Here is a 14,824-nt window from a genome sequence, read left to right as displayed (position 1 = left end):
TAATAACATTTGAGTTATTACTGTGTGAGTGCCGAGTACTGTTTTAGATGCTTTACATATGCTATTTTGTTTAATATCCTCATGTTAAAGAATAAACTGGCTTGGCGCAGTAGCTCACGCCTATAATCCCAGTACTTTGGGAAGCTGAGGCAGGTGGATTGCTTGAGTCTCAGGAGTTCCAGCGTAGGCTGGTTAACATGGCGAAACCCCATCTTTACTAAAAATACAAAAAATTAGCTGGGCGTGGTGGTGTGTCCCTATAGTCCCAGCTACTCGGGGAGCTGAGGTGGGAGAATCACCCAGGAGGTTGAGGCTGCAGTGAGCTGTAATCATGCCACTGCGCTCCAGCTTAGGCAATCAGAATTGAGACCCTGTCTTAAAGCAAAAGAAAAAACCTGAGGCTCTCAATAACTTGCTTTCGTTCATGCAGCTTCTAGTGGCTGCACCAGGCTTTAAATTTACTCCAAAACCTTTATGTGGGATGGCGCCCTGCCCTGCCTCTGCACCATGGCCCAGCTACATGGGGTTCCCCTGGAGGGAAATGTGGAGCAGAGCCATTCCCTGGAGAGGAGGTTCAAGTATAGAGAGGATCAGCCTCGAAACACTGGTGCTGCCAGGTGCGGGGGCTCACGCCTGGAATCCTAGCACTTTGGGAGGCTGTGGTGGGAGAACTGCTTCAGTGAGCCAAGATCGTGTCACTGCACTGCAGCCTGGGTGACAGAGCAAGATCATTTCTCAAAAAAAAAAACCCCAAAATCAGAAAAACAAAACAAAACACCAGTGGTGTTGAGGGAAAGTGAAAGGGGGAAAGAAGTAACCAAAGACCAGCTAAACAGCCCAAGCTAAGCATGGTGTCCACTACAGAGGATGTGGCCAGTAAATCTTTGCTAAGGGACTTAAATCCTATTAATTGGGGAGCTACATGTGTGGGCAGACAATTCACAGCCCCTATCAGTGGACATCATCATTTCCCTGGGCCCTAGCATCTGCTGTTTGCTTTTTTGACTAGATCTGAATGATCAAATTTATTTTTTTTTTTTTGAAATGGAGTTTCACTCTTGTCTCCCAGGCTGGAGTGCAGTGGCCCGATCTTGCAACCTCTGCCTCCCAGGTTCAAGAGATTCTCCTGCCTCAGTTTCTTCAGTAGCTGGGACTACAGGCATGTGCCACCATGCGCAAGTAATTTTTATATTTTTTTGTAGCGACGGGGTTTCACCATGTTGCCCAGCCTAGTCTCAAACTTCTGGGCTCAAGTGATCTGCCCACCTCAGCCTCCCAAAGTGCTGGAATTACAGGCGTGAGCCATTTCGCCTGCCCAGTGACTATATCCGAGGTGCCACAGTTTCATACAGTGGTATTAAGGAAGGAAAATGATGAAAGTAAATTTACTGAAAATTAGGTTCACTTGTTAACTCACATCCACCGGTTCATTTTTCAGTTCTTTCTTTAATGAGCAAATCTTAGTAGTAGTTTTCATGATCATAAACACTCAGTGTGAATGTTGGAAATACAACTTTTAATTCTTTAGGACCAGTGACATTTGATCAGGGCCCCCACTGTGATTCCGAGTTTTGCATTTGAAATGGTTACATCTTTTTTTTTTAACAGTCTTGCTCTGTTGCACAGGCTGGAGTGCAGTGGTGCAATCTCAGCTCACTGCAACCTCTGCCTCCTGGGTTCAAGCGATTCTCCTACCTCAGTTTCCTCAGTAGCTGGGATTACAGGCACGCACCACCATGCCCGGCTGATTTTTGTATTTTTAATAGAGACGGGGTTTCACCATTTTGGCCAGGCTGGTCGCGAACTCCTGGCCTCAATTGATCCACCCGCCTCATCCAAAGTGCTGGGATTACAGGTATTAGCCACCGCGCCTGGCGAAATGGTTACATTTTGTCAAGCAGGCAAATGGGAAGAACAGAAGCCCAGGAATTTTGGGCTACTTTGAGGCAAAAATGCTTTATTTTTTCTACGTCCATATGGATGGACCGCTAACAACTGCTAAGTTGAAGTTAAATGGACTCTTCTTAACAAATGTTTTTTTTTGCTATATCCTCTGCAAAATTGCTTATTAATTTGCATAATTTTTTTTTTTTTTTTGAGGGGGGTGAGGGATAGGGTATTTTGCTGTCCATGGAATGCAGTAGCGTGATTTCGGTTTATTGCAGCCTCCCGGGCTCAAGCCGTCCTCCCATCTCAGCCTCCTGGGTAGCTGGGACTACAGGCGCGTGCCACCATGCGTGGTTAATTTTTGTATTTTTAATAGAGACGCGGTTTTGCCATGTTGCCCAGGCAGATCTTGAACACCTGGCCTCAAGTGATCCTCCTTCCTTGTCCTCCCAAAGTGCTGTGATTACAGGTGCGAGCCACTATGCCCAGCCTGCTTAAACTATTCAGTTTAAAAAAAAAAAAAAGAGGCCTAGCGCGGTGGCTCACGCCTGTAATCCCAGCACTTTGGGAGGCCGAGGCGGGTGGATCGCGAAGTCAGGAGACTGAGGCCATCCTGGCTAACACGGTGAAACCCCGTCTCTACTAAAAATACAAAAACAAAATTAGCCGGGCGTGGTGGCGGGTGCCTGTAGTCCCAGCTACTCGGGAGGCTGAGGCAGGAGAATGGCATGAACCCGGGAGGCGGAGGTTGCAGTGAGCCGAGATCGCGCCACTGCACTCCAGCCTGGGCGACAGAGCGAGACTCCACCTAAAAAAAAAAAAAAAAAAAAAAAAAAAAAGATACAAGTGAATATTCTTAATAATATGTCAATTACATCTCAAAAAAGACCAAAAAAATTAAAAAAAAAAAAAAGGAATACCTCCCCAAAAATGATACAAGAAAAGATTCACCTAAATCTGTTCACAGCTGTCTGCAGAGCTCCTACTGTGTGCTGAACCTGAGGGTACACAGGGCACGGACACGTTTGGCAGGCCAGGTTTCCACACTTTTTGGTCCAGGCAAACCCAGAGGAGCCAGCTGGCTCAAGGACTTGGCAGCTGCGCGATGACTCAACAGAGTTTACGTTCGAACCCATGGCTGCAAGACTTAGGAGCTCACGATGGCATCTGCCGTGGTTCACTGCCCCAGGGAGTACTGAATGAACGACAGAGGGGGTGGTCCCCGAGCATCCGCAGCTCAACTGCCCCGCCCTGGCCTGCGACATCCTCCCACCCGCATGGACTGCGCGCAGCGCCGCCCAGCGGGGAGCCCAGCTGGGTGCCAGCGCCCGCGCCAGCGAAGCGGAGGAGGCCGGCGCCCGAGGCGGGGCAAAGTTCCTCCCAGCGCAGCGAGGACCGGAGGGCAAGGCCAGCGCGCGCCGGCGGCCTTGCGTCCGGGGCACAGAAGCGACGGGCCCGCACGGGGCGGGGACAGGATGCGGCTGCTAGGCCTGCGGCTGTGGGGCGCGCAGAGTCCACCTGGCGGCCAAGAGCGCTGGCGACCACTGAAGCTCCTCGGGGCCTTCGGAGTCCGGGCTGCGCCTGTGCCCGCGGGAAGGCTGGGCGCTGCCCACACACAGCCCCTGCTCCAGGCCAGCCCCGCAGGGAGACTACTGGGGCGGCGGTAGGTGGGCGGGGCCGGGTCGGGGGCTGCTGTGGGCTGCCGACAGGCAGCGCGCGGGCAGCCCTCGGCAGATGGCCAATGGCGGCGGCGCTCTGGGCGCGGGGGGCGACGCGGCGCTTGTTGGCGGCGCTGCAAGGCCAGAGCCTGCGGCTCGCGGCCGTGGTGAGTGTCTAGCGGTCGCGGGACCGGGATTCAGGGGTCCGTGGTCTGGGGGGCAGGGCGAGGCCCGGCGGCGTCGGCTGAGGAACCAGCGGGACTGGGGCGGCCCGGGCGTGGACCAGGCCTTGAAGCTCGGGCGTCGGGTCACCGCGTCCTGGGACTGAGCACCTGCTTGGCGCGCAGCTCTTAGACTGGGGTTTCCGCAGCCTCCGCCATTTGCCCTTTGGCTTTACACCTCCGCCGAAGCCTACGAACTTGCCAACCGGAAACAAATGGGAACGAGTTTTGTTCAACTACAAAAGGCAGACGTGAAAAATAGTTGCAGAACAATTCGGTGCCCGCCGCCGCCGCTCGTTGTGCTGAGGACGAACTGCGCTGCGGGCCCGACTCCCTATGGCGACTCCCTGGTTCGTGCTTCACTCCAAGGGGAGCCCACAGAGGTTTTGGAGGAGTTATTAATAAATTGTCTTTTTTTGGTGACATACTGGCTTTTCTTTCCTCTTCCAAGGGGCCGTCAGTTTTCCTGCTGTAGAAATTAATAAAATTTTAACATGCAGCACCACCTAGTGGAAAAGTGGTGCGTTAAACTCACCATCTCATTTTACGTTGCATTTTAACCGCCCATTTCAGTTTGAAATGTTTTGTTTTGTTTTATTTTGTTTTGTTTTTTCGAGACGGAGTCTCGCTGTATTGCCAAGCCTGGAGTGCAGTGGCGCGATTTCGGCTCACTGCAACCTCCGTCTCCTGGGTTCAAGCGATTCTCCCCCCTCAGCCTCCCAAGTAGCTGAGATTACAGGCACGTGCCACTATGCCCAGGTAATTTTTTACATTTTTAGTAGAGAGGGATTTTCATCATGTTGGCCAGGCTGGTCTGGAACTCCTGACCTCAGGTGATCCACCTGCCTCGGCCTCCCAAAGTGCTGGAGTTACAGGAGCGAGCCACTGCGTCTGGCCTGAAATTCTTTAATAGAATAAAAGAAATTTAATAGAAGAAATTTAAAATAGCTCGAAGACGGAGGAAGACAAGCACTTCGCCGCTTCTTGGCCACGAAGGGGAGAACACAAGTTGAGTGCCTACTGTCACCTAGGCGTGTCTTCAGACATACTCTGCCCCAGGTGCTAGTGATCCAGTAAGATTAGGGTGTTCCGGGAAGGAATGAATCAACAGATATGATTTGAGCGCTGCCACGTGCCAGGCTCAATGCTAGGTACCCTCACATTCAAGATCTGTAATCTAAGCCTTTCAAAAAATCTTGGCAGGTAGATATTATAAAATTCCCACTACAGACAGAAGGATCCCGGAATTCAGAAAAGCGAAGTTTAGCCATCCCATAGCTAAAAGTAGCAAAGGCCTTGGATCTAGTTGACTCTCTTCAAATCCTAGCCTACTCCCCACCCCCTGAAAAATTAAGCCCACCACAAAGGGTTCCGTTGCGAATGTGCCCTCATGGGGGCCTTTGATGTTATGTAGATGAAGTGGCTCCATTTCCCAGTCCTTGGCGTGGTCCCTGCTGCTGGGCAGGTGTCTGTTGTGGGCATAAAGTGCATACCATTGAGCTTAGTGGGGATGTGGATGGTCCAGCACTCAGAGAAAACAGCTCAGAGTGTGTTCCACAGACTCCAGGTGCCTGCCCCCACTGCATGTTGAATGGTTTTCTTTGCAGCTGCTCAATGTGGGCACATATAATTCTGTTTCTTTTCCAAAATCCTCCGAGTTGACAAAATAAGTGTTTTAATAAGAATTTTAATAAGAAATTAATAAGAATTTTAGGTTTCTTTCTATCTTTTTTTTGAGATGGAGTCTCTCTCTGTCGCCCAGACTGGAGTGCAGTGGTGCAATCTTGGCGCACTGCAATCTCCGCCTCTTGGGTTCAAGTGATTCTCATGCCTCAGCCTCCCGAGTAGCTGGGACTATAGGTGCGTGCCACCATGCCTGTCTAATTGTTGTATTTTTAGTAGAGATGGGGTTTCACCATCTTGGCCAGGCTGGCCTTGAACTCCTGACCTTGTGATCTGCTCGCCTCGGCCTCCCAAAGTGCTGGGATTACAGGCATGAGCCACCGCGCCTGGCCAAGAATTTTAGATTTCTTATGATAGATGTACGTGTAAGTTTTTCAGAACTGTCACTGAAAAACTGATTAATGAATCTTTTGATTCTTTTTTTTTTTTTAAAAGACAGGGTCTTACTCTGTTGCCCCGGCTGGAATGCAGTGGTGATCATAGCTCACTGCAGCCTCAGTCACCTGGTCTCAAGTGATCCTGCCATCTCAGCCTCCCAAGTAGCTGGGACTATGGACGTGGTCCACCACCCCAGCAATTAAAAAAAAATTTTTTTTTGGAGAGACAAGGTCTCATTGCGTTGCCCAGGCTAGTCTTCAACTCCAACCTCAGCCTCCCAAAGTGCCAGGATTACAGATGTGAGCCACTGTGCCTGGCCCTAGTAAATGTTTTTTTTTTTTTTGAGATGGAGTCTCACTCTGTTGCCCAGGCTGGATGGCTGGGATTACAGGCGTGTGCCTCCATGCCCAACTAATCTAGTAAGTGGTTTTTAATAACAAGCTTTTGCATATTTTTGTTTAATTAGAAAGTATTCTCTGCTGGGCACGGTGGCTCACGCCTGTAATCCCAGCCCTTTGGGAGGCTGAGGTGGGTGGATCCCTTGAGGTCAGGAGTTTGAAACCAGCCTAGCCAACATGTGAAACCCTGTCTCTACTAAAAATACAAAAAATTAGCTGGGTGTGGTGGCATACACCTGTAATCACAGCTCAGGTGGCTGAGGCAGAAGAATCTCTTGAACCTGGGAGGCAGAGGTTGCAGTGAGCTGAGATCACACCACGGCACTCCAGCCTGGGCGACAGAGCAAGACTTGGTGTCAAAAAAAAAAAAAAAAAAAAAAAAGTACTCTCATTCTTTTGTTAGTTGTGGGGAAGAATAGCCGACCTAGCAAAGAAGAAAAACTAGAAAACTGATTCATTAGTGTTTTTTTCTTCATCTTCATAGAATAAGTTGTCTAAAGGTAAAATCTTTTTGATCTCTTAATTAATTTTAGTGATAAAAGATTTTAGGATTTCTGAAGTGGGAGTGAGTTGCAGCTTAATGGCAGAGAATCCAGGGAATGCAGCTTAGCCCACAGTTGCCCTTGATGAGGAGCCTTCACTAATGTTCATCTTTCTGGGTGACAGCGGCTCTCTCACCTGAGCCTACAGTAACTCTGCAAGTAGTTAAGGCAGGAAGTATTGCCTGGAATGAGAACCCTGTTTTCCTGACTTCTAGTCGAGTGTCCATCTCTTCTCTCTGACCCTGATGTTTGAAGTTATTTAGTTAAAAATCCAATAGCATGGGAAGTGTGGGCCTGTTAAGCAACAGAACCTGGCTTTGTGAATGTCATCCCCGTGGTGAGTAGAAACAGGCCGGACAGTGCACACAAGTGCTTCGGACTGGGCAGTACTCTGGCTGAACTATGGAGAGAGTTTGTCTGACTGGTGCTCTGAGAAAAGGGCTTCATAAACTCACCCCACTGAGGCCAGGGCTTTTTACCTGTAGTCCAGAGGATCTGTGGACCCCCAGAAGTTAGATAAAATCGTATGTAATTGTGCATTTGTTTTTCCCCATCCAGGGATTGGTTTTCATTAGATGTGACAGGAGATGGTAATTCCAAATACTTAAAACTATCTTTCATTTCTTTGTTCTCAAAAGACAGACCAAAACAAGGCTAGCTCTGTACAGAATAAACTGCCTCTATGGTATGTTCCCTCTGGCCCCCTTACTGCTGCCTCAGACATCATAGTTCAGCTTCTCTGGCTTATTACAGATACAACAGAGAGTAGTGAAGACTACTGAGGTGATGTAGGGCCATCCGAAGAGCAATAGACCAGGAGTTTGGAGCCTTGAATTCTAATTCTGGTCCTGCCAATAGACTTGCCACAGTCCTGGAATTCTGCAGTGTCCAAGATGGCCAGTGGTAATAGTTGATCTTTGTTGTATCTGTAATAAGCCACAGAAGGGCTGGGCATGGTCACTCATGCCTGTAATTCCAGCACTTTGGGAGGTCCAGGCTGGCGGATCGCTTGAGCTCAGGAATTCAAGGTCAGCCTGAGCAACATGGTGAAAATCCATCTCTAACAAAAATACAAAAAATTAGTTGGGTGTGGTGGTGTGCATCTGTAGTCCCAGCTACTGGGGAGGCTGAGGTGGGAGGATCATTTGAGTCCAGGAGGCGGAGGTTGCAGTGAGCCGTGATTGCACCACTATGCTCCAGCCTGGGCGACAGAGCGAGACCCTGTCTCAAAACAACCAACCAACCAGCCAGAGAAGCTGAGTTGTGAAGGTTGAGGCAGCAGTAAGTGGGCCAGAGGTTACATACCATGGAGGCAGCTTATTTTGCACAGAACTAGCCTTGCTTTGGTCTCTCTTGTGAGAACAAAGGAATGAAAGATGGTTAGAATTTGTTGCCTTTCAGACTTTTCTACTTCTCTGCTTAAGGTAAGGAGCCATAAGTTTGAGTTTGAGTAAACTTCTACATTTTCAGATATGAAATGTGTTCTCTTCATAGTCGTCAGGTACTCACAGGTTGACTGCAGAGGAGAGGAACCAAGCTATACTTGACCTTAAAGCAGCAGGATGGTCGGAATTAAGTGAGAGAGATGCCATCTACAAAGAATTCTCCTTCCACAGTTTTAATCAGGTAATTGTTACAAATTCTTGCTAGAGCTGTGGTCTATTTTGGTCACCGTAGGCTGTAACTCTTTCTGATTCTGCCAGTTATCTGGTCCCATGCAGATCCAGGATTCAACTCTTCCCTTCTTTAAGAATTCAGTGATGGAGTGACATCCTTGTTGACAGTTGCTGCCACCCACCTGAGTGGTGTTTAGCTCTGGGGGAAGAGGGTTGTTTGTGTTATTTGGAATACAAATTCTGAAACCACTATTGCTTTGATTTGGTGTTGGTTAGCATATGTAGTTACTTTTGAAATTTCAAATAACATTAAAAGAGAGCATCAGCTTTTTATTATTGACTATTATTTTTTGAGACAGGGTCTTGCTCTGTTGCCCAGGCTGGAGTGCAGTGGTATGATTGTGGCTTATTGCTGCCTCTACCTCCAGGGCTCAGGTGATCCTCCCACCTCAGCCTCCCAACTAGCTGGGACTACAGGCATGTGCCATGCCCAGCTAATTTTTGTATTGCTTGGAGACACAGGGTCTGGCTATGTTGCCCAGACTGGTCTCAAATTCCTGGCCTCAAGCGATCCTCCTGCCTTGGCCTCCCAATGTGCTGGGAGCCACTGTGCCCAGCCTAAGCTTTTTTTTTTTTTTTTCCTTTTGTTTTTGGAGATGGAGTCTCGCTCTGTTGTATAAGCTGGAGTGCAGTGGTGCGATCTCGGCTCACTGCAAGCTCCACCTCCTGGATTCATGCCATTCTCCTGCCTCAGCCTCCTGAGTAGCTGGGACTATAGGTGCCTGCCACCACGCCCGGCTAATTTATTGTATTTTTAGTAGAAACAGGATTTTACTGTGTTAGCCAGGATGGTCTCGATCTGCTGATCTCGTGATCCACCCACCTCAGCCTCCCAAAGTGCTGGGATTATAGGCGTGACCCACCGCACCCAGCTAAACTTTTTATACTTAACCGAAAGGGGCATGAATAAAACTGGTTGAGGAAGATGTACCTGCTTGACTTATTTTCCCCTACTTTTTCTGGGCCGTTGGTAATTTTTCTTTCTTCCTGCAGTTAAATTTCTATCTTTCAGTCATCTCCCAGGCTGCACCCTTTTCCCTGATTGGCTTATTTTTCTCCAGCCCAGTAGCCAGATCCTGAACCTTTTCTTAAAACCTGCCCTCCCCCTTGGAAAGTCAGCTTTCACAAGGTAACTGTTCCATTAGGGACCCACCCTGTTTAGAGAGTCATCTCCCGTGACTTAACCTTCAGTTACTACACCACTGCATTTATATAAGGTAAACACTTTTGACTATTTTGTTTGTTCAGTTAGTTTGGTAATCCTTTGGACAGATTTATTGTTTTTATTTATATTGGGTGTCAGCATCTAGAAGTCAGAGACCATGTTTGCTTAAATAACTCTGTATTGTACCTAACACAGTTCTGGGTACAAACAGGCATTTGATAAATGCAGACATTGATTACAGTGTTTGCTAGTTTCTCGAAGGGTGTGTGAGGACCAGATTCACACCAAAGAAACCTTCGGCATGTTTTGCTAGTAAATGCCGTTGGCTCCTCTGAGCTGCATGCCCGATTCTGTTCTCTATCCATCTGGCTGCCAGCCTCTTCTGTGAGTCTCCAACTCCTAAGGAAACCTGGACCAAGCAGACTCCCTGTCCCTGCTGCCCCACGTGCTCGACGGCTCTTGTCAGGAGCTTAGCACGCTGTGGCTGGTGGTAGGGAATCCCATTGGTACAGTAAGCCTGTGCATAAGCTCTAGGTAGCATTTTCCAAGCTTATTAAAATTCTTACATGTGTACAGCTTGACTTCTTTAAACCTGGCCTAATTTATTGGGCTTGAACATGTGGCTTAAAGTACTTGAGTGGTGTTGCCTCAGGCCCTGCCCATGATTCAGTCCTCCAGCACCATTCTGACCTTGCGCTCAGGGTGACTTTCAGCAATGGTAGGGAAGCATACCGGATTGATTGTAACATTATTCACTGGGGCATTTAATTAAGTAGACTTTTTTTCCCATTCTCCCAACTTTTAGGAAAAAGAGGCAAATGACCAGAAAATCAGCTGATGTCAAGGAATGTATTCAGAGAATCAACACTGAGATTATATCCAGGGGTCAGTTTTCCAGCCAGGCTCCTATGACTTCTGCATGTACCATGGCCTGTAGTGGTACCGGTGTCCTGACAGTTGTGAGTGCCCTCCAGTGAAGCACAACTAGGAACACACCTACAGTCAAACAAGTTGAGCTTATTGCTTATTGCAGTGAGGGAGAATGCACACCGAAGGGCACCATGGGGTGAGCCAGTATAGGGTTTGGGCTTGTGTAGTGATTTGGGGAGTTTGCTCTGGATTAGATGTTGTCAGGAAATGGGTAATTCTGTCATTTAGTGTTTTAATAAATTGTATCTATAGGGAGAGTAGATTAAAGTGGTGCCAAAGCTGAAATTGAAGAAGCAATAGTCACTCGTTAGCTGGGAGAGGAGGATGTTTGGTATTTTGTGGCTTGGACAGTGTTCATGTTTTGTCTATGTTCAGATATTGCAGAGTGGTCTTGTTTTTGCCTTCATCCATCATGGTCACAGAGTGGCCTTGTCTGATGTTGATGTTGATGTTCGAAAGGAGAGGACGAAGGACTGGTTGATAGTACCAGGCCAGCGCCCAGGTATCAGGAGCTGCTTTTCTCTTGCTCACAACTAGTGAGTAGAGTCGTGACCCTCTGGCACTGACAGGTTATTATTCATCTTTCATCTAGGATAGAAAAGCTATTGTTTTTTATTGTAACAACAGCATAACATTAAAATAGGATGGTGTAAATAAAAAAAATTTCCAATTGCAACTACTTTTATTTTTCTCTGTTCTCTTCTGGTCTTTCTCCATGGATATGTTTGTTTGCCAAGTGTGCCAGGGCATGCCAGTTATACATGTGGTTACATTTTTAAAAAACATTTTAATTTTATCATAAAATATTTATTAATTCAACAAAGATTTATTAAGCATTTTCTGTGTGCTAGGTACTACTCTTAAGCTCATACAGTTCCTATCCCACTGGGAAGATAGACAATAAACAGATGAATAGGAAATACAATTTCAGCTAGTGATGAGTACCCTGAAGAATAAAGTAGGGAATTGGAGTGGAGGGGGACAGAGGCACTCTTGGAGGTGGAGTGGTCTGGAAAGGCCTCTCTGGGGAGGGGACCTCTGAGGCCTGAATAATGTGAAGGAGCTCAGCACATGATGATCCAAGGGAAGAGCTTTCCAGCTGGAGAACAGCAAGCACGGAGTTCCCAAAGCAGAAAGACCTTGCATGATTGAGCCCGAAGCAGAAGGCCAGTGTGGAGTGGAGTAGGAGAGAAGATGAAGGGAAGGGTCAGAGCATGGGGGCCTTCTTGGCGTGGTGAGGAGTTTGGATTTTATTCTGTGAAGGAAAGCTAATGGAGGATTTCAGGCAGAGAAGTGTCATCCTGTGGCTGTGTTCTAAAAAATCACCCTGGCTGTTCTGCTCAGAATAGGCGGTAGGAAGGTCAGAGTGGAAGCAGGCAAACTCTGTAGAACACTGTTGCAGATGTCTAGACCGGGGATGACGGGGGTCCTATGGAGGTATCAGTGAGGATGGAGAGAAATGTAGGGTTCCACATATTTTGAAAGTAGAATAATCAAGACTTGCTGAATGATTGGATGTGAGGAAGGGGAGAGTCAAGAATGGCACCAAGGTGTTGGTTCAAGCTATACAGAAAGGGTAGTGCCTCTGGTGCCATTTACTGAGCTGGGGAAGGTGGGGTGCAGTGTGGGGGGCAGGGCTACGGAGGTGATAATCCTGTTTTGACATGTCAGGTTTGAGGCACTTACTAGTCATCCAAATGAAGTTATTGGGTTAGGAGGTGAGTAAGAGTCTGGAGTTCAGGCTGAGACAGCAGTTTGCGAGTTGTCAGAGGGGATCATTGTGAGAGCGTAGTCTGGATAGGCAGGAGAGGACGGGATCAGATGGGCAGTTGAGGCACAGCGATGTTATGTCTATTGTAGTCTAGATGCCAATAGGCCGTTACATTCATCCTGGGAAAAAGAGGGCCATTCTCTCCTGATTGCTTTTGTTTTTTAGTGAGATCATCAATTGAGAGCAAGTAGGGGTGGAAGGGAAGAGTTTTGGAGACCTGGGGAGATAGGAGAAGGAATGGAATAGTCATTTTGGAGACTTTAAGATATTGAAAAAACTTGAGAAATGTGGCTGGTTGCTAGGCAGTTCTCAGTGTCACTACAGATTTGGGGTCAAACATTTAAAGTGAAAACTTTGTATGTTTTTTTTCTGCTGTGTTCAGCTGCTGTGCACAAGCTGAAGTGGGAGCAGAGTTGGGCTTAAGAAGGACTGAACTTTTGCCAAATGAATGCAGTGGAGGAACAGAGGGACAGGGGAAAAAAGGGAGGGACTGAAACACTGGCCCTCGGAGTCTCGGCCAGGTAGGGAAGTGCAGCTGTGATGGGTGGGTGATAGTGGTGAGCTGAGAGTGTCATTTGACATCATTTTTTTTTTTTTCAGACGGAGTTTCACTCTTGTCACCCAGTCTGGAGTACAGTGGCGCAGTCTTGGCTCATTGCAACCTCCACCTCCGAGGTTCAAGTGATTCTCCTGCCTCAGCCTCCTGAGTAACTGGGATTACAGGCACCCCACCATGCCCAGCTAATTTTTTGTATTTGTGGTGGAGACGGGATTTCGCCATGTTGGCCAGGCTGGTCTCGAATTCCTGACCTTAGGTGATCTGCCTGCCTCGGCCTCCCAAAGTGCTGGGATTACAGGCATGAGCCACTGCATGTAAACCCAGTGGACATCATCTTTTTGAAAGGAAATTGAACAATGTCTATCAACTTTTAAAATTCACATACCAGGGCCGGGTGCGGTGGCTTATGCCTGTAATCCCAGCACTTTGGGAGGCCGAGGCAGGCGGATCACCAGGTCAGAAGTTCGAGACCAGCCTGACCAACATGGTGAAACCCTGTCTCTACCAAAAATACAAAAATTAGCCAGGCATGGTGGCGTGTGCCTATAATCCCAGCTACTCAGGAGGCTGAGGCAGGAGGATCGTTTGAACCTGGGAGGCGGAGGTTGCAGTGAGCCGAGATCATGCCATTTCACACCAACCTGGGTGACAGAGTGAGACTCTGTCTCAAAAAAAAATTCACATATCCATTTTCCTAACCTAGAAATTTATCTTCTAAATATTGTTCTGCATGTATGCAAATAGGATATATGGAGATGTCCTTTAAAGCCCTATGGGCCTCTAATTTTTTTTTTTGAGATAGGGTCTAATTCTGTTACCCAGGCTGGAGTGCAGTGGTGTGATCATGGCTCACTGCAGCCTTGAACTCCCTGGGCTCAGGCCATCCTCTCACCTCAGCCTCTTAAGTAGTTGGTACCACAGGTGTGTGCGACCACGCCTGGCTAATTTTTGAATTTTTTTTTTGCAGAAAGGGGGTTTCGCCATGTTGCCCAGGCTGGTGTCAAATTCCTGGGCTCAAGTGATCCCCTTGCCCCAGCCTCTGAAAGTATTGGGGTTACAGTCATGAGCCACCATACCAGGCCTCTAATTTTTTATTGTGAGCAACCATTTCCATGAGCATATGCACACCCTGGTGAGAACATGTCTCCCTTGCTGCAACCCTGCCCTCAGCGGGGTTTAAAGGGAGGCCTGCTGTGCTCCATATACTTATGGCAACGGCATCACCTCTCCTGGCCTGAGCTCTACAGACTGGACAAAGCCACAATCAGAACTAAAGACATGCTCTCCTGAAAGAGTGTGACCCACATTTGGTGGTGTCATATTGAAAAAAATTGGGTGACCAGGCATGATGGCTCATGCCTGTAATCCCAGAACTCTGGGAGGCCAAGGTGAGTGGGTTGCTTGAGCCAAGGAGTTCGAGACTAGCCTGGGCAACACAGGGAGACCCCATCTCTACAAAAATAAAAAAAATTAGCCAAGAGTGGTGGCATGCACCTGTGGTCTCACCTACGTGGGAGGGAGACTGGGGTTGGAGAACCATTTGAATCCAGGAGGTAGAGGCTACAGTGAGCTGTGATTGCACTACTGCACTTCAGGCTGAGCAAAAGTGTGAGACTATCTCAAAAAAAAAAATATTTGCTGAATATAGGGTTAAAAAATTAATTTTGTTTCTATTGCTCAATAGGTTATGAGCATTTTTCAGTTCTTTAGTCTTTTCATTTTATTTTCAATAAAAATTTCAGGAGTCTGATTATACTTGGGTGGGTGTTACAATGAAATGGTTTGCTTATGTAGTTTGTGTAGAGTGATATCACAAGTTTGCTTTAGTCTTCATTTCTTTTACTGCTATAGCAAATGAACTATGTTGGAAATATTTCAGTGACCCTGGATGAAAAACCTATTTCCTGAAGCTTTGAGTTATTTCAGGTTTACTATAATAATAAATAGCCCACAAAA

At 47.5% G+C, this 14,824-nt stretch overlaps 1 protein-coding gene across 6 annotated transcripts in view; it reads left to right on the top strand.

Annotated features, from left to right (window-relative positions):
- The first annotated feature begins 2,799 nt into the window (after window positions 1–2,799).
- PCBD2 (pterin-4 alpha-carbinolamine dehydratase 2) overlaps window positions 2,800–14,824 on the top strand; it is a 62,188-nt gene continuing 50,163 nt past the window's right edge. For 2 of the 6 annotated variants that reach the window (XM_023195832.1, XM_023195841.1), the window contains exons 1-2: window positions 2,800–3,712; window positions 8,262–8,393. In XM_023195832.1, the coding sequence (XP_023051600.1) occupies window positions 2,993–3,712; window positions 8,262–8,393 (852 nt within the window). In that variant the 5' untranslated portion in view covers window positions 2,800–2,992. Of the gene's footprint in view, window positions 3,713–3,915; window positions 4,409–8,261; window positions 8,394–10,413; window positions 12,142–14,824 lie in introns of those variants that run through there. The other 4 variants (XM_023195855.1, XM_023195815.1, XM_023195822.1 and 1 more) reach the window with 4 other exon arrangements.

The sequence above is a fragment of the Piliocolobus tephrosceles genome, chromosome 4 (assembly GCF_002776525.5).
Source record: "Piliocolobus tephrosceles isolate RC106 chromosome 4, ASM277652v3, whole genome shotgun sequence".
In the NCBI taxonomy this organism is placed as follows: domain Eukaryota; kingdom Metazoa; phylum Chordata; class Mammalia; order Primates; family Cercopithecidae; genus Piliocolobus; species Piliocolobus tephrosceles.
Note: the sequence above shows the minus strand (reverse complement) of the source record. Positions and strands in the feature narration are given on the sequence as shown.